Source organism: Stenella coeruleoalba (genome assembly GCF_951394435.1).
Source record: "Stenella coeruleoalba genome assembly, chromosome: 1".
In the NCBI taxonomy this organism is placed as follows: Eukaryota; Metazoa; Chordata; class Mammalia; order Artiodactyla; family Delphinidae; genus Stenella; species Stenella coeruleoalba.
In genome coordinates, this window is record NC_137169.1 from 97,771,573 (window position 1) to 97,788,861 (window position 17,289).

The window sequence follows — 17,289 nt, forward strand, 5'->3', positions numbered from 1 at the left end:
CTTTGAAATTTGTTGAGACCTGATTTATGGCTCAGCATTGTCTGTTCCAGTAAATAATCCATGTGGCAATTTAGAAAAATGTGTAATTTGCAGTTGTTGGGTGTGGTGTTCTATATATGTCTACTGGAGTAAGTTGATTTGTTATTTGGTCAAATCTTTTACATATCCGTACTGATTTTTATCTTCCTTTTCTATCAGATACTGTTATGTTAAAATCTAATCATGATTGTGTATTTGACTAGTTTTTCCTTTAGTTCTGTCAACTTCTGCTGTATGTATTTTGTCTTGTATTTTAATTTTTCCTATTGAACATTTACTCACGTAATTAGTGATATTTGGATTATCCATTATTTTCAATTTGTCCATCTCTTCTTTGTTCCTTCCTTTTTTCCCTTTATTCCTTCTGTTTTTAGTTATCAAACCATTCAAAATGTAGTGGCTTAAAACAACCCGTTGTTTCTTGAGTATGGAATTAGGGAGTGGCTCAGCTAGGTAGATCTGGCCTAAGGTCTCTCCTCTGGGTGTTGCAGTCAAATGGTGGCTGTCTGGGATCATCTTCTACACTCACAGGTCTGGGAGGACTCACAGCTGGGGTTCCTCCAGCAAATTTGTCCCATCTCTGTGGTCTCTCCAAAGTGGCAGCTTCAGGGCAGCCTTACAGCCTGGGCCCGAAGACATGGCTGCAAAGAGAAAGATCCAGGAGGAAATTCTGGCACCCTTTCTAGCTTCAGAAGTCAGACAACACCACTTCTGCTATATTTTATTAAATCTTCCCATATTCAAGGGGAGAGGAATATGTTTTTCTCTAGAAGTTTTTTAGGGTGAGATTTATCCTTCTTACCTCTTTCACACTTTCCATCTCCCCATCCTTTTGTTCTTCTCTGTTTGGGTGGGTTCAGTATATTGGTTCACTAACCTGCTTTTTTCAGCTATATCCATTTTTCTCTTCAGCCCATCTACTGAACTTTTTTTTGATGCTCATATTTTTATTTTCTAGGTTTCCAAAGTGTCTTTTACATAGATGTAATAACTTCACAGGTTTCTTTAAGGATATTACATTTATTTTATAGCGTTTTATAGGCCCTCTTAACTCTGTTTTCTTTGGTTTTTGTTCTTCTGTTTGTTGAATTTATTGCCTCTGTCAAGGTGTTTTCCTCAAATCTGTGATTAATTGTCTGCTCTTTTTGAGAATCCCTACTGGCCTCTTCTATTTACAGGAGCTTACCTTCTTTCATTTGGGAAGGGGTAGGAAGTGCTATTGGGCTGAGTATACCTGGTTTTAGAGTGTGAAGACTAATTTATAAACTTCATTTATAAGTACATTATGTCTGATCACTTTATCCCTATGTACATCCTCTCCCCAAAATACTAATCTTGAGAAGAATAAGAGGAGAAGGTATCAAGGAAGATATTCTCTCAATGAGATAATGTGATTTTATGTTACAAAAACAGTTGATGTTGCATTATGATGTACTATGAGGAACTTTGTTCTTTATTTTAGAAACTTAAGTCTTACCATCATTTCCATATTTATTCACCACCATCCCCACCCATCCCCAACATGTTGTGGTCAGTTGTCACGTTTAAAATATTCACAGCTTCTGTAAATGTTTAAATATAACCAACAGTATAACTGCTTGTTAAGCTTCAGTGTTCCTTAATGTAAAAAATTTTTTCTCCAAAATTTCTTGTCACAACTAAATTTCCTTTAATGAATTTTGTTTCATAGGTTCAGTTGTGCAGGAGAAACTATTTCATCTTTTAATTAGTTTAAATATTTAAAAACAGAAACAACAAAGTTGGGGTCTATTTGCATCACAAAGAAATCAAATTGTTACTTTATGAAATTTAGAAGTAGTTTTGCTGAAGTTCGAAGAGTGAAAAAATGTTATAACTTAGACCGTAGTGTTAGGGATTCAAGATTGACTTAAAATGTAAACATAGTGTAATGTTTATTCTTGTCCTCCTTATTTGTCAGGGAATCTTAACCAGAGTGCGAAATTTTCTGGTGCTGTGTTGGGAGTGCACGGCACAAGAGATTTCCATAAAAAGGCATGGGATTTGCTTGGAAGAACATAGTAGTTTTCTAACTTGGCAGTAATGAGTTAGAACTAACCCCCTTTAAAAAGAAAACACTAATCTACATTATTCCTCATTGGGTATTTGTATGTGTTTTCTTATCTGAGCTATATTATTCTTGTATCTGCATTTGTGCATATGTATATACATTTATAATCCATGGTACTTGTTAGGTGTAAAGAAAATAATTTTCTATGCATACAGTATGTATGAAAAATGATTTTGGAAGTCGACTCTCTTACCCCTCGAGTTGAGTAACGGGACAAATATCTTGTTCTTACAGAGTACCCAAAATAATTTGGCAATCTCTGAGTGCTTTTCCCCAAATTCTATTGCCCTAGGAGGCAATTTGGGGAGCATAAATAAGCCTTACTATATTAGGATTCCCTCTCGAAAGGTACACATTTTTGGATGAGAGAGGTGATGAATTCATATCTTGTTAAAATGACAGCAGTCCTCAGACTAAGAATCACTGGGGGCCTTGAAAGGGGGTTAAGGATATGAGGATCTGTCTGGTTGAAAGAACCTTGAACATTATACTTCCAGTTCCCTTCCCTTTCTTGTGCTATTATTGTAATATATTTTACTTCTATGTATGTTGTAAACCCTGTGGTACATTGTTATTTTTGCTTTAAGAGGCCAAAAAAGTCTTGTAGATTTACTCTCACCATTTCTGGTACTTTCTATTTCTTTAGTAATGTCATTTCTTTTTCTTTTTTTAAATTAATTAATTATTTATTTATTTTTGGCTGCATTGGGTGTTTGTTGCTGCGCACGGGCTTTCTCTAGTTGTGGCACGCGGGGGCTACTCTTCGTTGTATACTGACTTCTCATTGTGGTGGCTTCTCTTGTGTGGAGCACAGGCTCTAGGCACGCGGGCTTCAGTAGTTGTGGCACACAGGCTCAGTAGTTGTGGTGCACGGGCTTAGTTGCTCCGTGGCATGTGGGGTCTTCCCGGACCAGAGCTCGAACCCATGTCCCCTGCATAGGCAGGTGGATTCTTAACCACTGTGCCACCAGGGAAGCCCCAATTGTCATTTCTTTATGTAGATCCACATTTCCATCTGTTATCATTTTCTTCCACCGGAAGAATTTTTTTTGCTTTTTTTTAAGTGCAGGTTGGTGAACTTATTTCTTCCCCCAGCTTTTCTCTCTTTTTTTGGATCTGAAAAAAAAAATTATTTCACTTTCATTTTTGAAGGATACATTCATTGTATTTAGCATTCTAGGTTGACCATATTTTTCTTTAAGCATTTGGAAGATGTATTTTCTTCTGTCTTGCATAGCTTCTCGAGAAAGTCTATATATTTTCTTAACTTTGTTCCTCTGTGGCTAAACTTTTTCCTTTAGCTTCTTGTAAGATTTTCTCTCTTTGACAGTTTTTCAGGAATTTGATTATTGTGCCTTGTGCTTTTCTTTGTATTTATACTAAGGAGAGGGCTCATTGAGTTTCTTGGATCTATGGATTTATAGTTTTTATCAAATTTTGAAAGTATTTTATTATTCAACCCCACCCCCACCCCATTCCAGTTACACACATATACTTGATAGCTGTGGTTTTCCTTTCTTCTTTTATTTTTCTTCTTCCTTTTCTTTTCTCTCTCCCTCTCCTTCCATCTCCCCACTCTTTACCCTCCTCATCAACTTTTTTCTGTCTTCATCTCAGTTCCTCTGAAATTTCCTTCTGCAGTATTTAATATAATGTTAATCCCATCATTATATTTCCATTTCACATACTGTTTTTGAACACTAGAAGTTCATTTTGGTCCTTTTATGTCTACCGTTTCTCTCCTCATATTTTCATTAAATCCTTGAGCATATTTATCATAGCAGTTTTAGAGTCCTCATTGGCTAATTCCATTATCTCACTTCTGGGTCTGTTTCAGTTGACTCATCCCACCCTAGTTTCAGGTCATATTTTCTTTCTTTCTTATGTGTCTATTAATTTTTATTGGATGCTGTGGACATTGAAAATTTTATATTGTTGAATCGTGGATTTTTTTTTCTTTAAAAAAATCTTGGACTTCTTCTGACAGGCAGTTGTTATCTATGGATTGACTCAATCCTTTTGAGGCTTATTTTTAAGCCTTTTTAGGAAGCATGTAGAGTATTTTTTACTCTAGGGTTTGTTTACTCCTGTACTAAGTATGAATATTCTGGGGTTTCAAGTGAATTGCCTATTTTTCAACAAAGAAGACTCTTCTGGTCAGAATGTCAATATTTCCCAGCACTCTGGGAATTGCTCAGCTTACAGATTCCTATTTATTCTTTGCCTTACCTCATGGAGTTTCATCCTGCATGCCTGGCTTAGTGTTTGGCCGCAGACTCAGGTGGACCCCTGTGCAGATTTCTGGAGTTTTCTGTGCATAACTCCCACTTCTCTGGTAACTTCTCTGCTTGAGTTTTTTCTCCCTGCATCACAATCTGAAAAGTACCTCTAGGCAGAAAGCCAGGGCAGGTGTAGGTCTCACTTCATTTCCTTCCCACCTCTCAGAGATCACAGTGCTTTACTGCTTATTGTCCAACCATGTCTTGCAAACAGTTGTTTCATATATTTTGTTTGGTGTTTTAGCTGTTTATTGTGGGATGGAAAGTTCATTCCTATTTACACCATCATGGTCATTGGAAATTCTTTTGTATCTTTTTAAGATAATCATGGAGATAAAAAATAAAGTTTATATTTATTCCCCTCCCCCCATCCCAGCAATTTGGGCCTTATGAAATAAACCAGCAGTACCTACCTACAGAGTTTCAACAATTTCATCTACATTTTCCCATTTGTATCATAATAATATTTGAGGTAACAGTTTATGTGGTTCACCAATAATACAATAATGAACAAAACAGTATAGAATTACATATGATATTTTAAGCAAATAAAATAGCATTTTCATTATATTCAAGCTCATGAGTGAACTTTTCAAAAAAGTATGTAAGTTTAAGTGATAGCTTCGTAAAGAGTTGGGCTCGTGATTGTAGCTATAACTACTAGTTTTAATCATCTTATTTTCTGATCAAATACGAAGTAACATGAACAGGCTAATGATTGATGACTAGTCAAAGATAATCTGTAATGAACTAAAATGCCTGGCAGTGGTCCTATAAATTTGTGTTAAAATATTCATGGTTTTGTTGTATAGCCTCTGTCTTCCTCTTGATAGTTTTAAGGGAAAAAACAAACAAAAAACAAAATGTCATGTTATTTCATGTAACAGTTGTACATTCTTAGGCTATTCTTAGCATGTTTATTAATCTTTGATTTTTTTTTTTCCCCCAGATTGTCAGTATTTAAAAAGACCACATCATGCGTGAGTACAAGCTAGTGGTCCTTGGTTCAGGAGGCGTGGGGAAGTCTGCTCTGGTAAGTTAGCCACCTAACTATAATTAATTAATATAATGCAAGAAGAACGGTGATATTTTCTTGCTTTACAACTTCTAGTCGCTCAAGAGAAAAGGTGGCAGTATGTTTTATATGCCTAATATCTGGCCTACCAGGGTACAAGGACTCATTCAGTAACCATGGATGTGTAGTTTTATAATGGTGGCTCATTCATTCTTTCATTTATCAAATATTTATTGGCTACCTATTTTATGTTAAGCACTAGTGTTTGTGATTCAAAGAGGAGTAAAAATTGTTTTCATTGTTAAGGAACTTACATTCTAGTGTGGGAGACTGATTATTACAAGTACCAGTGGAGTAAATCCTACCCTACCCCCATCCCAGACTTAAGTGGAATAAAGGTCATTTTTTTGTACACATGCTGTATTTATTTAGGAAGTGTTCATTGAGCTTCTATAACGTCAGACTCTAAAGTTACAACAGTGAACAAAAACAGTCACAGTCTCCCTCACAGAGCTTACATTATAGTGGAGGAGATGTAATAGATACACAATTAATCAAAGAACTACTTGATTATAATTGTGAGAGAGATACTTTGAAAGAAAAGTATATATTGTTAAGAGACCTCTATGACAAGGGAACCTAAATTAGCATTTGAACAACTGAGAAGGGTCACAGTTGCTGGGATAGGAGTGAACCGGGAAGAAAGTAGAGGGAAATGAGGTGAGAGATAAGCAGGGGCCAGATCATGACTTGAAGACCATGTAAGAACTTGGAATTTATTCCTAATGACAATGAGAAGCTGTTGAAGTAGGGTTTTGGGAGGGTGGTGGTGGTGACAGAATTGGATATATGTTTTAAAGAGAGCACTTTGTTCTATCAAGAGTAATTTAGAAGACAGGCAGAGAAGATGTGGGAAACAAGTTGGGAGTTAATGCAATACACCACATTATTGTTTGTGGAAGCTTATATTAGCAGTGAAGAAGAGAAAAGTAGATGTTTTGAGAGTTAAATAGGAGGTAGAATTGGCAATTAACTTAGTGCTAGATTGATATGGGGACTAGGAGAGAAGGAGCTGTTGAGGGTGACTCCCAAATTTCACAGTCAAGCTACTGATTTTATGAATGGACCATTAAAGAAGTAGAAGGAAAGCACTGGAGAATGAGCAGATTTGAGAGTGAAAATCAAGAGTCATGTCAAACGTCATGTGCTTGTGAGATGTTCAAGTAAATACATCAAATAAACATCACATCCTCAAGACAATAGCTTAAAAGAGAGACTTGTGGTATGATTTGGGTTGCCATGAATATATCTATGGTATTTATTTTATGGGAATTATGTTACTGTTAGGAGTGTAATTTAGTACCTCTGTGGTGAATGTTTGTGAGTATCTGTTATTTTATTATTTTTTTAATTTTTTTTTATTTTTTAACATCTTTATTAAAGTATAATTGCTTTACAATGGTGTGTCAGTTTCTGCTTTATAACAAAGTGAATCAGTTATACATATATCCCCATATCTCTTCCCTCTTGGTATCCGTTATTTTAAATGCATGTAACTTTCAATTCAGCAAGTCCCTTTCTGGAAATGTATCCCACACATAAGTTCACATATACAAAATGACATGGTCAAGGATGTCTATTACAACATTCTTTACAGTGGCAAGAGTTTGGAAACAACCTAAATGTCTACCAGTAGGGGCTAAATAAGTTTTTAATATGTATTTTGAGTAGAATCCTATAAACCATTAAAAAGAATGCAGCAGCTCTGTATATACTGATAATTAATGATATCTAAGCTGTATTACTTAGGAGGAAAAAGATACTAAGCAGTGTAGAGTACCATATGTGTTTTATAAGAAAGGAAGAATGAGGGGGGGAGATATTATAAAAGAACAGAGGCTATTTTTGCAAGGTTCAATAAGCTGCAGATAACATATCAATTACTTCCTTGGGAGTGGAATTGGAAAAGATGGTAAATAGAATTAGTTACCATTACATATGTTTTTGTGTCTTTTGCATTTTGTCCTACGTCCATGAATTACCTTTTTAAAATAAATAAATTAATTTAAAATCCATAGGAATTAATGAGGTTGTCTAGGGAGAGACTAGAGAGAGAAGAGAACTCAGGACTGGGCTCTGAGTACCTCTCAACATTTAAAGAGTAGGTAGGATTGGAGGATCCAGCATAGAAGAATGTATCTTGTACTTGAATGTAAATAATGTACCTTTACTTGACTGCTCAGAAGTCATAGCATAGTAGCTGGATGTGATAAAAGCAGCTACAGTAAGGTGATGATGCCATAACCATCCTGGGGTGGGTTGAAGAGTAAATGAGAGCTGAGGAAATGGAACCACCATTATAGATAGCTGAAGAAGTTTACTGTATTCAAATTAATCTATTTAATTCAAGCTAAAATAGTATATAAAATATTCCTCTGGCTAATTGAAGTGTGAATGACCTCAGTCCACATTCTTACCCTTGCTTTTAGGCAGTGATGTACCAGACCCCGTTCTAAAGCTATCTAGGAAATATTTCACAACCATCTTCTGTACTTCTTTTCATTTACTGAATGGTAAAATACCTAGTTTCCCATCTTTGTTTATAGAAATTTTAGAGATAAAAGTAGATAATCTGAAAAAGATGAGTAGGTAATGATTTCCTATGCAAAGAGTAAGGCTTTGGAATCAGGAAGGTATATGTTTGAATCTCAGCTGGCAAATCAGAAAAATAACTACTTCTGGGGTGAATATGAAATTTGAATGTAATTATAAATTTAATAAACTCAATAAATTTTAATTCCCTCTTCTGTTTTCCCCCACAATTAGAAAGACTGTTCAAGACTTTTTAAAATTTACAATGTTTTGTCTCTCTCCTTTGAGGGTATGAGATAAAACTTGCTATAGATACATAGAGGGGTAATAGGAGTTTAAATACTGATAAATTTTCACGTTTTAGTAAATTAGAATCCATGTCCTTATTTGTATCCTGGTAGTATTTTAAAACTTAATATAGTAATTATTTAACAGTGTAATGTCAGCAGCAGCATTGATGACAGTTTTTAACATGACCACCTCCTTTCATAAGTGTACTCTTAATTATGAATGTATCCTTATATTGAAAAATAATGACACTTCACATTTGCATGTTTACGCAGAGTTTTCATATAATTACATTTAACCTTTACCACTTTGCGAAGTTAAGTAACGTTTAAGAGGGGCTGATTTTTCTTTTAAGTACTTAACTTTTGTCTGCTTTTTTTAAATTTCTAGACAGTTCAATTTGTTCAGGGAATTTTTGTTGAAAAATATGACCCAACGATAGAAGATTCCTACAGAAAGGTAAAATATGAAACTTGTATACACATGCTTACAAGTAGTTTCTTATGACTTTAAAACTTGATCCATGGAATTGCTTTTTTGAAAATAGTTTTGAGAAATGATACAGATGTTCTGTATTTGTTTTTAAAAGTTTCACCAAGACAAAATACTTTTCGTAGAACACTGCTTATTAGCTATAGAGAGCTCCATGTTCTGTTACTGATTAGTAATCTGTTCTTTAATGTACACATTTTCCTGGTGGGAATTCTTTTAATGTAGAAAAATTGCATATAAATAGGTATATTTTTGATTACTCTTTTTGTGAACTAAAATTAAGAACACTTTATGCTTGAAGTTATACAGTAACTGAAAGTTATTTTTGTTGTATAATAACTTAAAAAATATTTCTCCTTTAAACTGTAAAAAGTTAAAGAGTTGGACTCTGTAACACCAGAACACCAAGAGCAAAATTGCTAACTGTGGACTTTGCATGATAATGATGTGTTGATACAGGAAGGTTCATTGATTCTCACAAATGTACCACTCTGATGCAGGATGCTGATAGTGGGGGAGGCTAGCAGGGAGCAGGAAAAGGGTGTATCGGAACTCTGTACTTTCTGCTCAGTGTTGCTGTGAACCAAAAGCTGCTTTCTAAAAAATAAAGCTTATTTAAAAGGAAAAAAAATTTTAATAGTTGGTCTTGACAAAAAATACTATTTTATTTAACTATAAGACTAGCTAGAATTGTGGAGAATTTTCATGATTTTATTTCCCAAGTATGTTATGGGGGGGAAGAGACAGTGTTGTAAGAAAGCCTAGTAACCAACGATATACCCCACTGCCCCCCAAAAAGATTAACCTGCCTTTCAACAAATAAGAAAGGGTTGCTTTGGTAGATGTTTTAGAATTTACCTTTAAATAGTGCTATAACTTTTGCTGAATTAAGTTCATCAAGCCTACTGGCAGAGCAGTTTCATTATCTGTAAATTGGAAACAAAATTGTGATATATATTGAGAAACTACAGACCTAATTCATTGTTCATTGAACATGCCCATTCACAGATTGTGCAGGTTGTTATCATATTTGTCCCGTAAGTGGTAGACAGTGAGTTTGTAGATCCACCTGTGGTGCTCCTCATCAATTCCTGATCTGACAGAGAAGCAGAGTTTAAAATAGTCCTTAGGTTAATATGTTTATTTTTAGAAGACCATGTTGCATTACTGAAATTTCCCCCAAATAAGTTGCTGGTTAAAGCTTTAACTACAAACGGAGATATGTACCTTGAATGCTGAAGCACTTTTCTTAATCCCTTCTTTATTGAACATTTTCCTCACAGCTAATAGTTGATACTTTCTTTAGGACGACCTTCTCTTCTGTAAAGCCCTGGGAAAGTAGAATTCAGTATATGAAATTTCACCTTATACACACAGCTTTTCCAAAGAAGTACCTTTTTTTAAAGTCTTGAGAACTCTATAGGTTCAGTGTTATTGTGTTCCCTTTATCTCTTAAGAATTTCCTTTGTATTAAATTTGGGCATATTTTAGTAAAACTTTGACAACTTGAATCTGGTAAGTTGGCAAAGTTTTCTTTACCCCCAGATATTGGCTGTTTTGAGCTGCTTTTGTGCTTTGTTTTGAAGATAATATAAATATACATACTTTATACATTTTTTTTCCCTGTTAGAACTATACCTGTTTGTTGCAGTTTTTCTTAAATTGCAGAATATGACCATTGGCTTCTAATAATAACAACAATCATTACTCAGAGTTTATAGTGGTCAGAAAAATATCTAAACTCAGGATTAACAGTCCTAGCTTCTGTATTATTAATAGAATGTGTTTGAGACCTCCTGTTCTTTACTGTAGTACCAACTTGGTCTCCACCAATACAGCAAACTGCTAGAGAAAGGCTTTGTAGTTGTTAATAAGGACTTTGAGTGAAGAGGTGGGAGGAAAACAGACTGACATTTTGATGTTACTTTTTCATCCCCCTCCACCCCCACCCCCCTGCCCTGACCCTAACAGCAAGTTGAAGTAGACTGCCAACAGTGTATGCTCGAAATCCTGGATACAGCAGGAACAGTAAGGATGTTTTCTCTTTTTTTTTGGCGGGGGTAGGGTGGGTGGACAGATTTTCATTTGTGAACAGTATATGGTCACCTGAATGATTTCTGTGAGTAAAAGCGTTTGTTCTGATTAAGAACGTTAAGTCTCTAAACGTAGGGCTTCCTAAATTTTCTTATGTGTGTGAAACTATCTATGATGTACTTAATGCCCACATATCACTATTAAATTATATGTTGCGCTCACCTACAGAATCTGTGTGTTGAGTTTCTTTTCCCTGTATTGAGGTAAGGATTATGCTCTTAGTGCTTTAAACGAACAAACAAAAGGAAAGTATTTTAAATACGGAATTTTAGTTAAAATAGGTATTTCTCTGGGTTTAAATAAGACTAACTCTTAACACCATGGTCATTCATTTATTTAAAAAACTTTTTTTGCTTTTTATTAGCATTTTAACATCTCAAGGGACTGGTGACAGATACGTGTGTTCTGACAAAAATCTTTAGGATTATTTTGAGCCTCATTTTTCACATGCTTAAATGAGTATAGTGACGTTTAGTACATTATAGGGTGCTTATAATGATCAAATGAGATAGTGATTATAAATCACTTGGCACAAAATGTCTTTTATATTTGTGTATTTGTGTATTTGTGTATATGTGTATTTGCTTTTATTTTCATTGTCTTCATTTGTCCTCACCTTTTTAATTGTTTAATTAATTAATGATGGTTTTATTCTGCCACAATTATACTACCACAAAAAATGCACACATTAAATGATTTTCTTTTCTTTTTTTTTTCTCCATATACGTAGACTTTACCTATTAGGCAATTCCTAGCTTTAAAATGGATGGTATTCTTAAATGTTTTAAGTTGTTTTAAAATTCAGCACAAATATTCCCACTATAATTTTATAAATGGTAAGAAAGCTTCAGATCAAAAAAAAACTTAAGCAGACTGGAGCAATTAGAGTACGAATTATACCATATTTTTCTATTCTTTTGTGGGAAAATGGATCTTGATTCCAACAGGAAGCTTTGGATCACTGGAACTCCTTCTTTCTTATATCAGCTGAATTGAGACCTCCCCCTCTTGCCACTTCGTCCAACCCCCAAATTTCCTAGCTTCTGAATCAGCAATAATTCTCCTTTGTTCCCAAAGACCCCAACAGTTAAAAAAAAAAATACTTTCTATTTCTTCCTTTCACAGCCTCCACAAGTGTGAGGGCATTGTTTCTTCCTCCTCTTGTCCAAATTAAAATTTTCCCCTTCTGCAGAGATCTTCCGCTTGTGCTCTCAAATATCTTGTATTTATACCATCCTAGCACTCAGCATGCTGTGTTGTAATTTTCTGTTTACTTCTCTGTCCCCAGTGCCTTGCATAACGTTTGGAAAGTAGTTGTTGCTCTTTGATCTTGTTCTAGATCACTCCTTACTCCTTAAGGATTTTTGCTTACTTTCTCCAACACTGCTTTAGTCCGAATTCTTGGTGATTTTAGTATCCAAATAGAATCTTTACGGGTAATATAGATGATCCAGTAGCTTGGCCTCTCAGGTCCTTGACCTCCACCCTGCTTCAGTCATTCATGCCCGTGGTCTTTACCCTAGACTATATGATTACCAGTAACATAATACCATCTTAAATCTCATTTTCAAGTGTCCTACTCTCTACTAACCATCTCTTGTTTCTCCATCTCACTTCCTTTCATACCTTTCAACCTGACTGTAATCTGCAGTCTGTTAAATCTAACATCTTTGATTATCTATCATATCCTCAACCCCCTCTTTATACAGCTTCAAGTCCATGGTCTGTCATTCATAATCAATCCCTCGGATATATCCTCAACCTTCTTGACTTTTCAGCAACCTTTGACTCAGTAGATCATTATCCTTATCTGTAAAAATTTTATTCATTTGACTTCTAGGAAACAACACTTGCTTGCTTTTCTCCCTGTATGATTCGTTACTCCTAAGTCTCCTTTCCTGATTTGTCTTCATTTCCCCAACCTCTTAATGTTGGAGGGCCTCAGAGTTCAGTACTTGGACTTCTCTTTTCCAAAACCACTACCTTGGACATCATCTTTTGTAGCACCAAAATAATTAAAATCTGTATATAAAAAGGAACTATATGCAGTTTTTCTAAATCACACAGAAACAAATTAAAGTGGTTAAGATTTCCGTTCTAATTCTGTAGCTGTTTCTAGTCATGTACGTAGGGGACAGGGACATTCATGTCAAATTTTCCAGAAACCGTGTATCACGTCTTATGTTTCCTGTCATGATAACATGTAATAAAGAATTCAGGGCTTCCCTGATGGCGCAGTGGTTACGAATCTGCCTGCCAATGCAGGGGACACAGGTTTGAGCCCTGGTCCAGGAAGATCCCACATGCCGCGGAGCAACTAAGCCCGTGCACTACAACTACTGAGCCTGCTTTCTGGAGCCCGCGAGCCACAACTACTGAGCCTGCGTACTGCAACTACTGAAGCCCGTGTGCCTAGAGCCCGTGCTCCACAACAAGAGAAGCCACCGCAATAAGAAGCCCGTGCACCGCAACGAAGAGCAGCCCCCGCTCGCAACTAAAGAAAGCCCGCGTGCAGCAACGAAAACCTAATGCAGCCAAAAAATATTTATATATACATACATACATACATTAAAAAAAAAATTCAGTAGCTCACTTGTGATTATTCTGATTTAAATTGTTTCAATATACATTTAAGAAGTCATATTTATAATTGCATATTTTTTATTATAGGAGCAATTTACAGCGATGAGAGATTTGTATATGAAGAATGGCCAAGGGTTTGCACTAGTATATTCTATTACAGCTCAGTCCACATTTAATGACTTACAAGACCTGAGGGAACAGATTTTACGGGTTAAGGACACAGAAGATGTAAGTATTTCTCTATATATATAGCATACTGCCATCTCTCTATGGCCAAATAAAAAGTGTCCATTTTCTCTATCAGTAGAGGATTTAGAGGGTATTTACCATGCGCCTAAGAGCCCTGGTGACCAAAAACGTTTTTAAGCTTTCTAAATTTACCTACAGATAATATGCTGAGATGATTAGAAAAGAAGGACACGTATGTAAAGTTCTTCTTTCTCTACTGCACTTATGACCTACATGGTGCTATGTGGGTCATAAGTGGAGTGGAGAAAGAAGAATCAAAGAGTACTTGGTAGAAGAAGGGGGACTCCAGTTGGGCTTGGAAAGTTGGTAGTTATGTCAGAAACAGTGTTCAGAGAACATTATTAAGAACCGTAATGCTGTGTTCCTATTTCTAAAATTCTGTTGGTACAGTTTTTACTTAGTTTTTTCCTTTGAATTATGTTAAAGATTTTAATTAACTTACATTTTTATATATTTTTTTGTTTTTGTTTTAGAATTCTTTTTTTAATGTTAATATTTCATTGTGGTAAAATATACTGTTTTAGAATTCTTGTCTTATTTGATGAATAGCATCATTGTTGTTTTGCCTTTTCGCAAAGATTAAATGTATATTTTACGTTTGTCTCAGTTTTGAGCTACAGAAAGTTCCTTTTTCAAAAGTTGTATAAATTAGGATATAAAATTTCATTTGTACCTTCTTTTCTGTTTTTGTGTGTTCTCTCTCATTATTAATGGGAACATAGGCACCTGCTTAAGACCTCAACTTTGGGTAATACTGTAGGCGGGAGGAATTTGCACCATATGACTCATGACCAACCATAACCTAATGAATAGTTCTCTTTCTTCCCATGACTAATTCATCTAAGAGAGTTCTCTTTTCATAGGCAATTACATGCAAATCACTGAATTCTGGTAATGTTAATCTCTTTATCCCATGTAATAAACTAAAGATTGAGTTGTAGATGAAGACATAGCTACTCAGTGGCTGTATTTTTATTCTTTTCCTTAATATCTCACCTAAGCTAGTCTTCAGATCTAGATGTCAGTTGTAGAAGTAAAACTTATTAACATGTTGGTCTTGCCGCTACTATTGGCATTTTTTGGTCCTGTGAGATGAGGCACTTAAAACACACCAAGACAATGAGTATTGCAGGAGGTTCCTTTTCCTTCAGATTTTTCTACTTGGAATTCAGCCATTAGCATTAGTCCACCTGAGCATTTTGGGATTATAGTCTTAAAATAATTTAGCAGATCAGTGTTGTAGAATCTTGTCCATATTTTTTCTGTCTCTTCCCCCTCCATTTTCCCCCCAACACACGTACATACACCTTTTTTTAAGCACTTGATGAAGATTATAGTCCTAACTAACACATTTCAGTTGGTGACTGGTAGTTGCTTACTTATAAAAGGCTGAGTAACAAGTATGTTAGGGCTTATTATATGATTTTTTCCTTCTCGCAGGTTCCAATGATTTTGGTTGGTAATAAATGTGACCTGGAAGATGAGCGAGTAGTTGGCAAAGAACAGGGTCAGAATTTAGCAAGACAGTGGTGTAACTGTGCCTTTTTAGAATCTTCTGCAAAGTCGAAGATCAACGTTAATGAGGTAAACTACAGCTGCTAGGCAGCACAAATAAGTGCCTTTTTAGTTTCCTTTCTTTCAAGTTAACAGCCAAAAACATTTTTTAAAAAAGAAAAAGTGGTGTTCTTTTAAGTATTTATCTATCAATTTATGGAAAACACTAAGTAATTCCTAGAAACCTTATTCCTTCTCTTATATGAAATCACTTTGTTGGCTGTGATGAGGACACTTATATTTACCTTGTTGGCAAAGAGATGGTTTAAGTTAAAGAATATGTTTTTTAAAGTCCTGCTAAGCCTCTAAATGATAAGCCAGAAAGTGGTGTGTGAAAATTGTCACATCACCCTTGTATTATAACAATTACCTATACAGATGTGTGTAAAAAGGTTGTAAAGTCAAGTAGAAAAATAAAAAAATCAAAGTAGTTACTGTACTGAACTTATGTTGTACAGAAAGATATCATGGAATTTGGTGTTTTGAGTCCTGCTTCCCTTTGGTGCATGACTCAAAGGGAAGAATCTGTGTGAGTGTGGATGGATACAGAACTATGATTCACTCGGTCTTTTAGGCCTGATAACAGCAGGTGCACAAGGCTTTTTTTGTCCATGACTTAACTACTCCACTATCCTGAGAACATAGCTGGGGACAGGAATGCTTAACAAGTAAGCTTGCCTGCCTGGATGTAAAGGGCCAATAGTTTACTGGATCCCTAAAAGATTAGTGCAATCCCCAACTGCAACCACTACATCCAAGCAAAATCTTAAGAGGTTCCTTTGCTTTTTGTTAATTTTAACATAAGCCTTTTTTTTCTTAAAAAAAAAAGCAGAATAGGCTTCTTTCCTTTCCCAGTAGTACAGAAGTGTTCATTTGCCAGTGTGCTTGCCATTTGTAGCATCACAGGTAATCAGTCAGAGTTCAGCACACTTACAACATAGATGAGAGTTAAGACTGGTTTAGGTTATCAGAGTCCTCTGGTGTGTTTTTGCTTATGATTCCTCTCTGGCCTTTGGTTCTTTTGGTCACTTTTCCTTCACTGATATTATGGTTGTAGACTATTATTTGACTTTTTAAATGACCAAATTACTTTAAACGTGTGGCACGAAGAAAATTTAAGGTTGTGGGACTTCGCTGGTGGAGAGGTGGTTAAGAACCCGCCGGCCAATGCAGGGGACACGGGTTTGAGCCCCAGTCCGGGAAGATCCCACATGCCGCGGAGCAGCTGAGCCCACGTGCCCACGCCCTAAAGCCCGTGCTCCACAGCAAAGAGAAGCCACCGCAATGAGAAACCCGCGCACCACGATGAAGACCCAACGCAGCCATAAATAAATAAATAAGTTTTACAAATAATAAGTCAAAGCTTGTCTTTCAGATAAAACCAGTTTTAATAAATACATAAAAATAAGAAATTCATAAATTTTATTTATTCAGCAAATATTCATTGTGTTCCTATGTTCCACTGTGTTAGGCACCAGGGTAACAGTCATTTAGACAGAGACTATTCTTGCCCTCAAGAAGTTTACATCCTAATGGGGAAAAAGTCCTGCTGAGATCTTCAACAACAGTTATTTGTAATTCACTGCCAAGTAAATGAAAGGAAGTATGAAATGCTTCTAGTTTCAGCTTTCTCTGTTGTGGAATTACAGTTTCATAGATGTTATCCTGAAAAACATGGCTGATCATAAAATGTTGATTTTTGGTTTAGTTTCCCCCACACCACCACCAAAAAAGAAAAGAGAGAGAACGTTAAGGTAAAACACATAAACACATGAGGTAAAACAATGAGCTTGGCTAGGGGAGTAGTAGTGCACGGTCACCATCTGCAGGATGATTGGCCTTAGAGATATAGTTCCTGCTGTCCTGTGATCACCCTCACTGGTACCCGACCACCAAGTTCATAGGACTCGGCCGAGGTTGAGTTGGGCCAGGGTCCAGTGAGCACAGTGGACCGGAGGTATTCCTTACCTTTCAAGCATTACCTGTTTGTGGGAACTTACATGCTACTAGATCTC

The 17,289-nt window shown here is 35.8% G+C and overlaps 1 protein-coding gene across 3 annotated transcripts in view; it reads left to right on the plus strand.

Annotated features, from left to right (window-relative positions):
• Nucleotides 1-17,289, plus strand: part of RAP1A (RAP1A, member of RAS oncogene family) — a 77,095-nt gene that overhangs the window by 46,337 nt on the left and 13,469 nt on the right. For all 3 annotated transcript variants that reach the window (XM_079910342.1, XM_079910344.1, XM_079910343.1), the window contains exons 2-6: nt 5,357-5,440; nt 8,693-8,761; nt 10,766-10,822; nt 13,559-13,699; nt 15,161-15,304. In XM_079910342.1, the coding sequence (XP_079766468.1) occupies nt 5,384-5,440; nt 8,693-8,761; nt 10,766-10,822; nt 13,559-13,699; nt 15,161-15,304 (468 nt within the window). In that variant the 5' untranslated portion in view covers nt 5,357-5,383. The remainder of the gene's footprint in view (nt 1-5,356; nt 5,441-8,692; nt 8,762-10,765; nt 10,823-13,558; nt 13,700-15,160; nt 15,305-17,289) is intronic.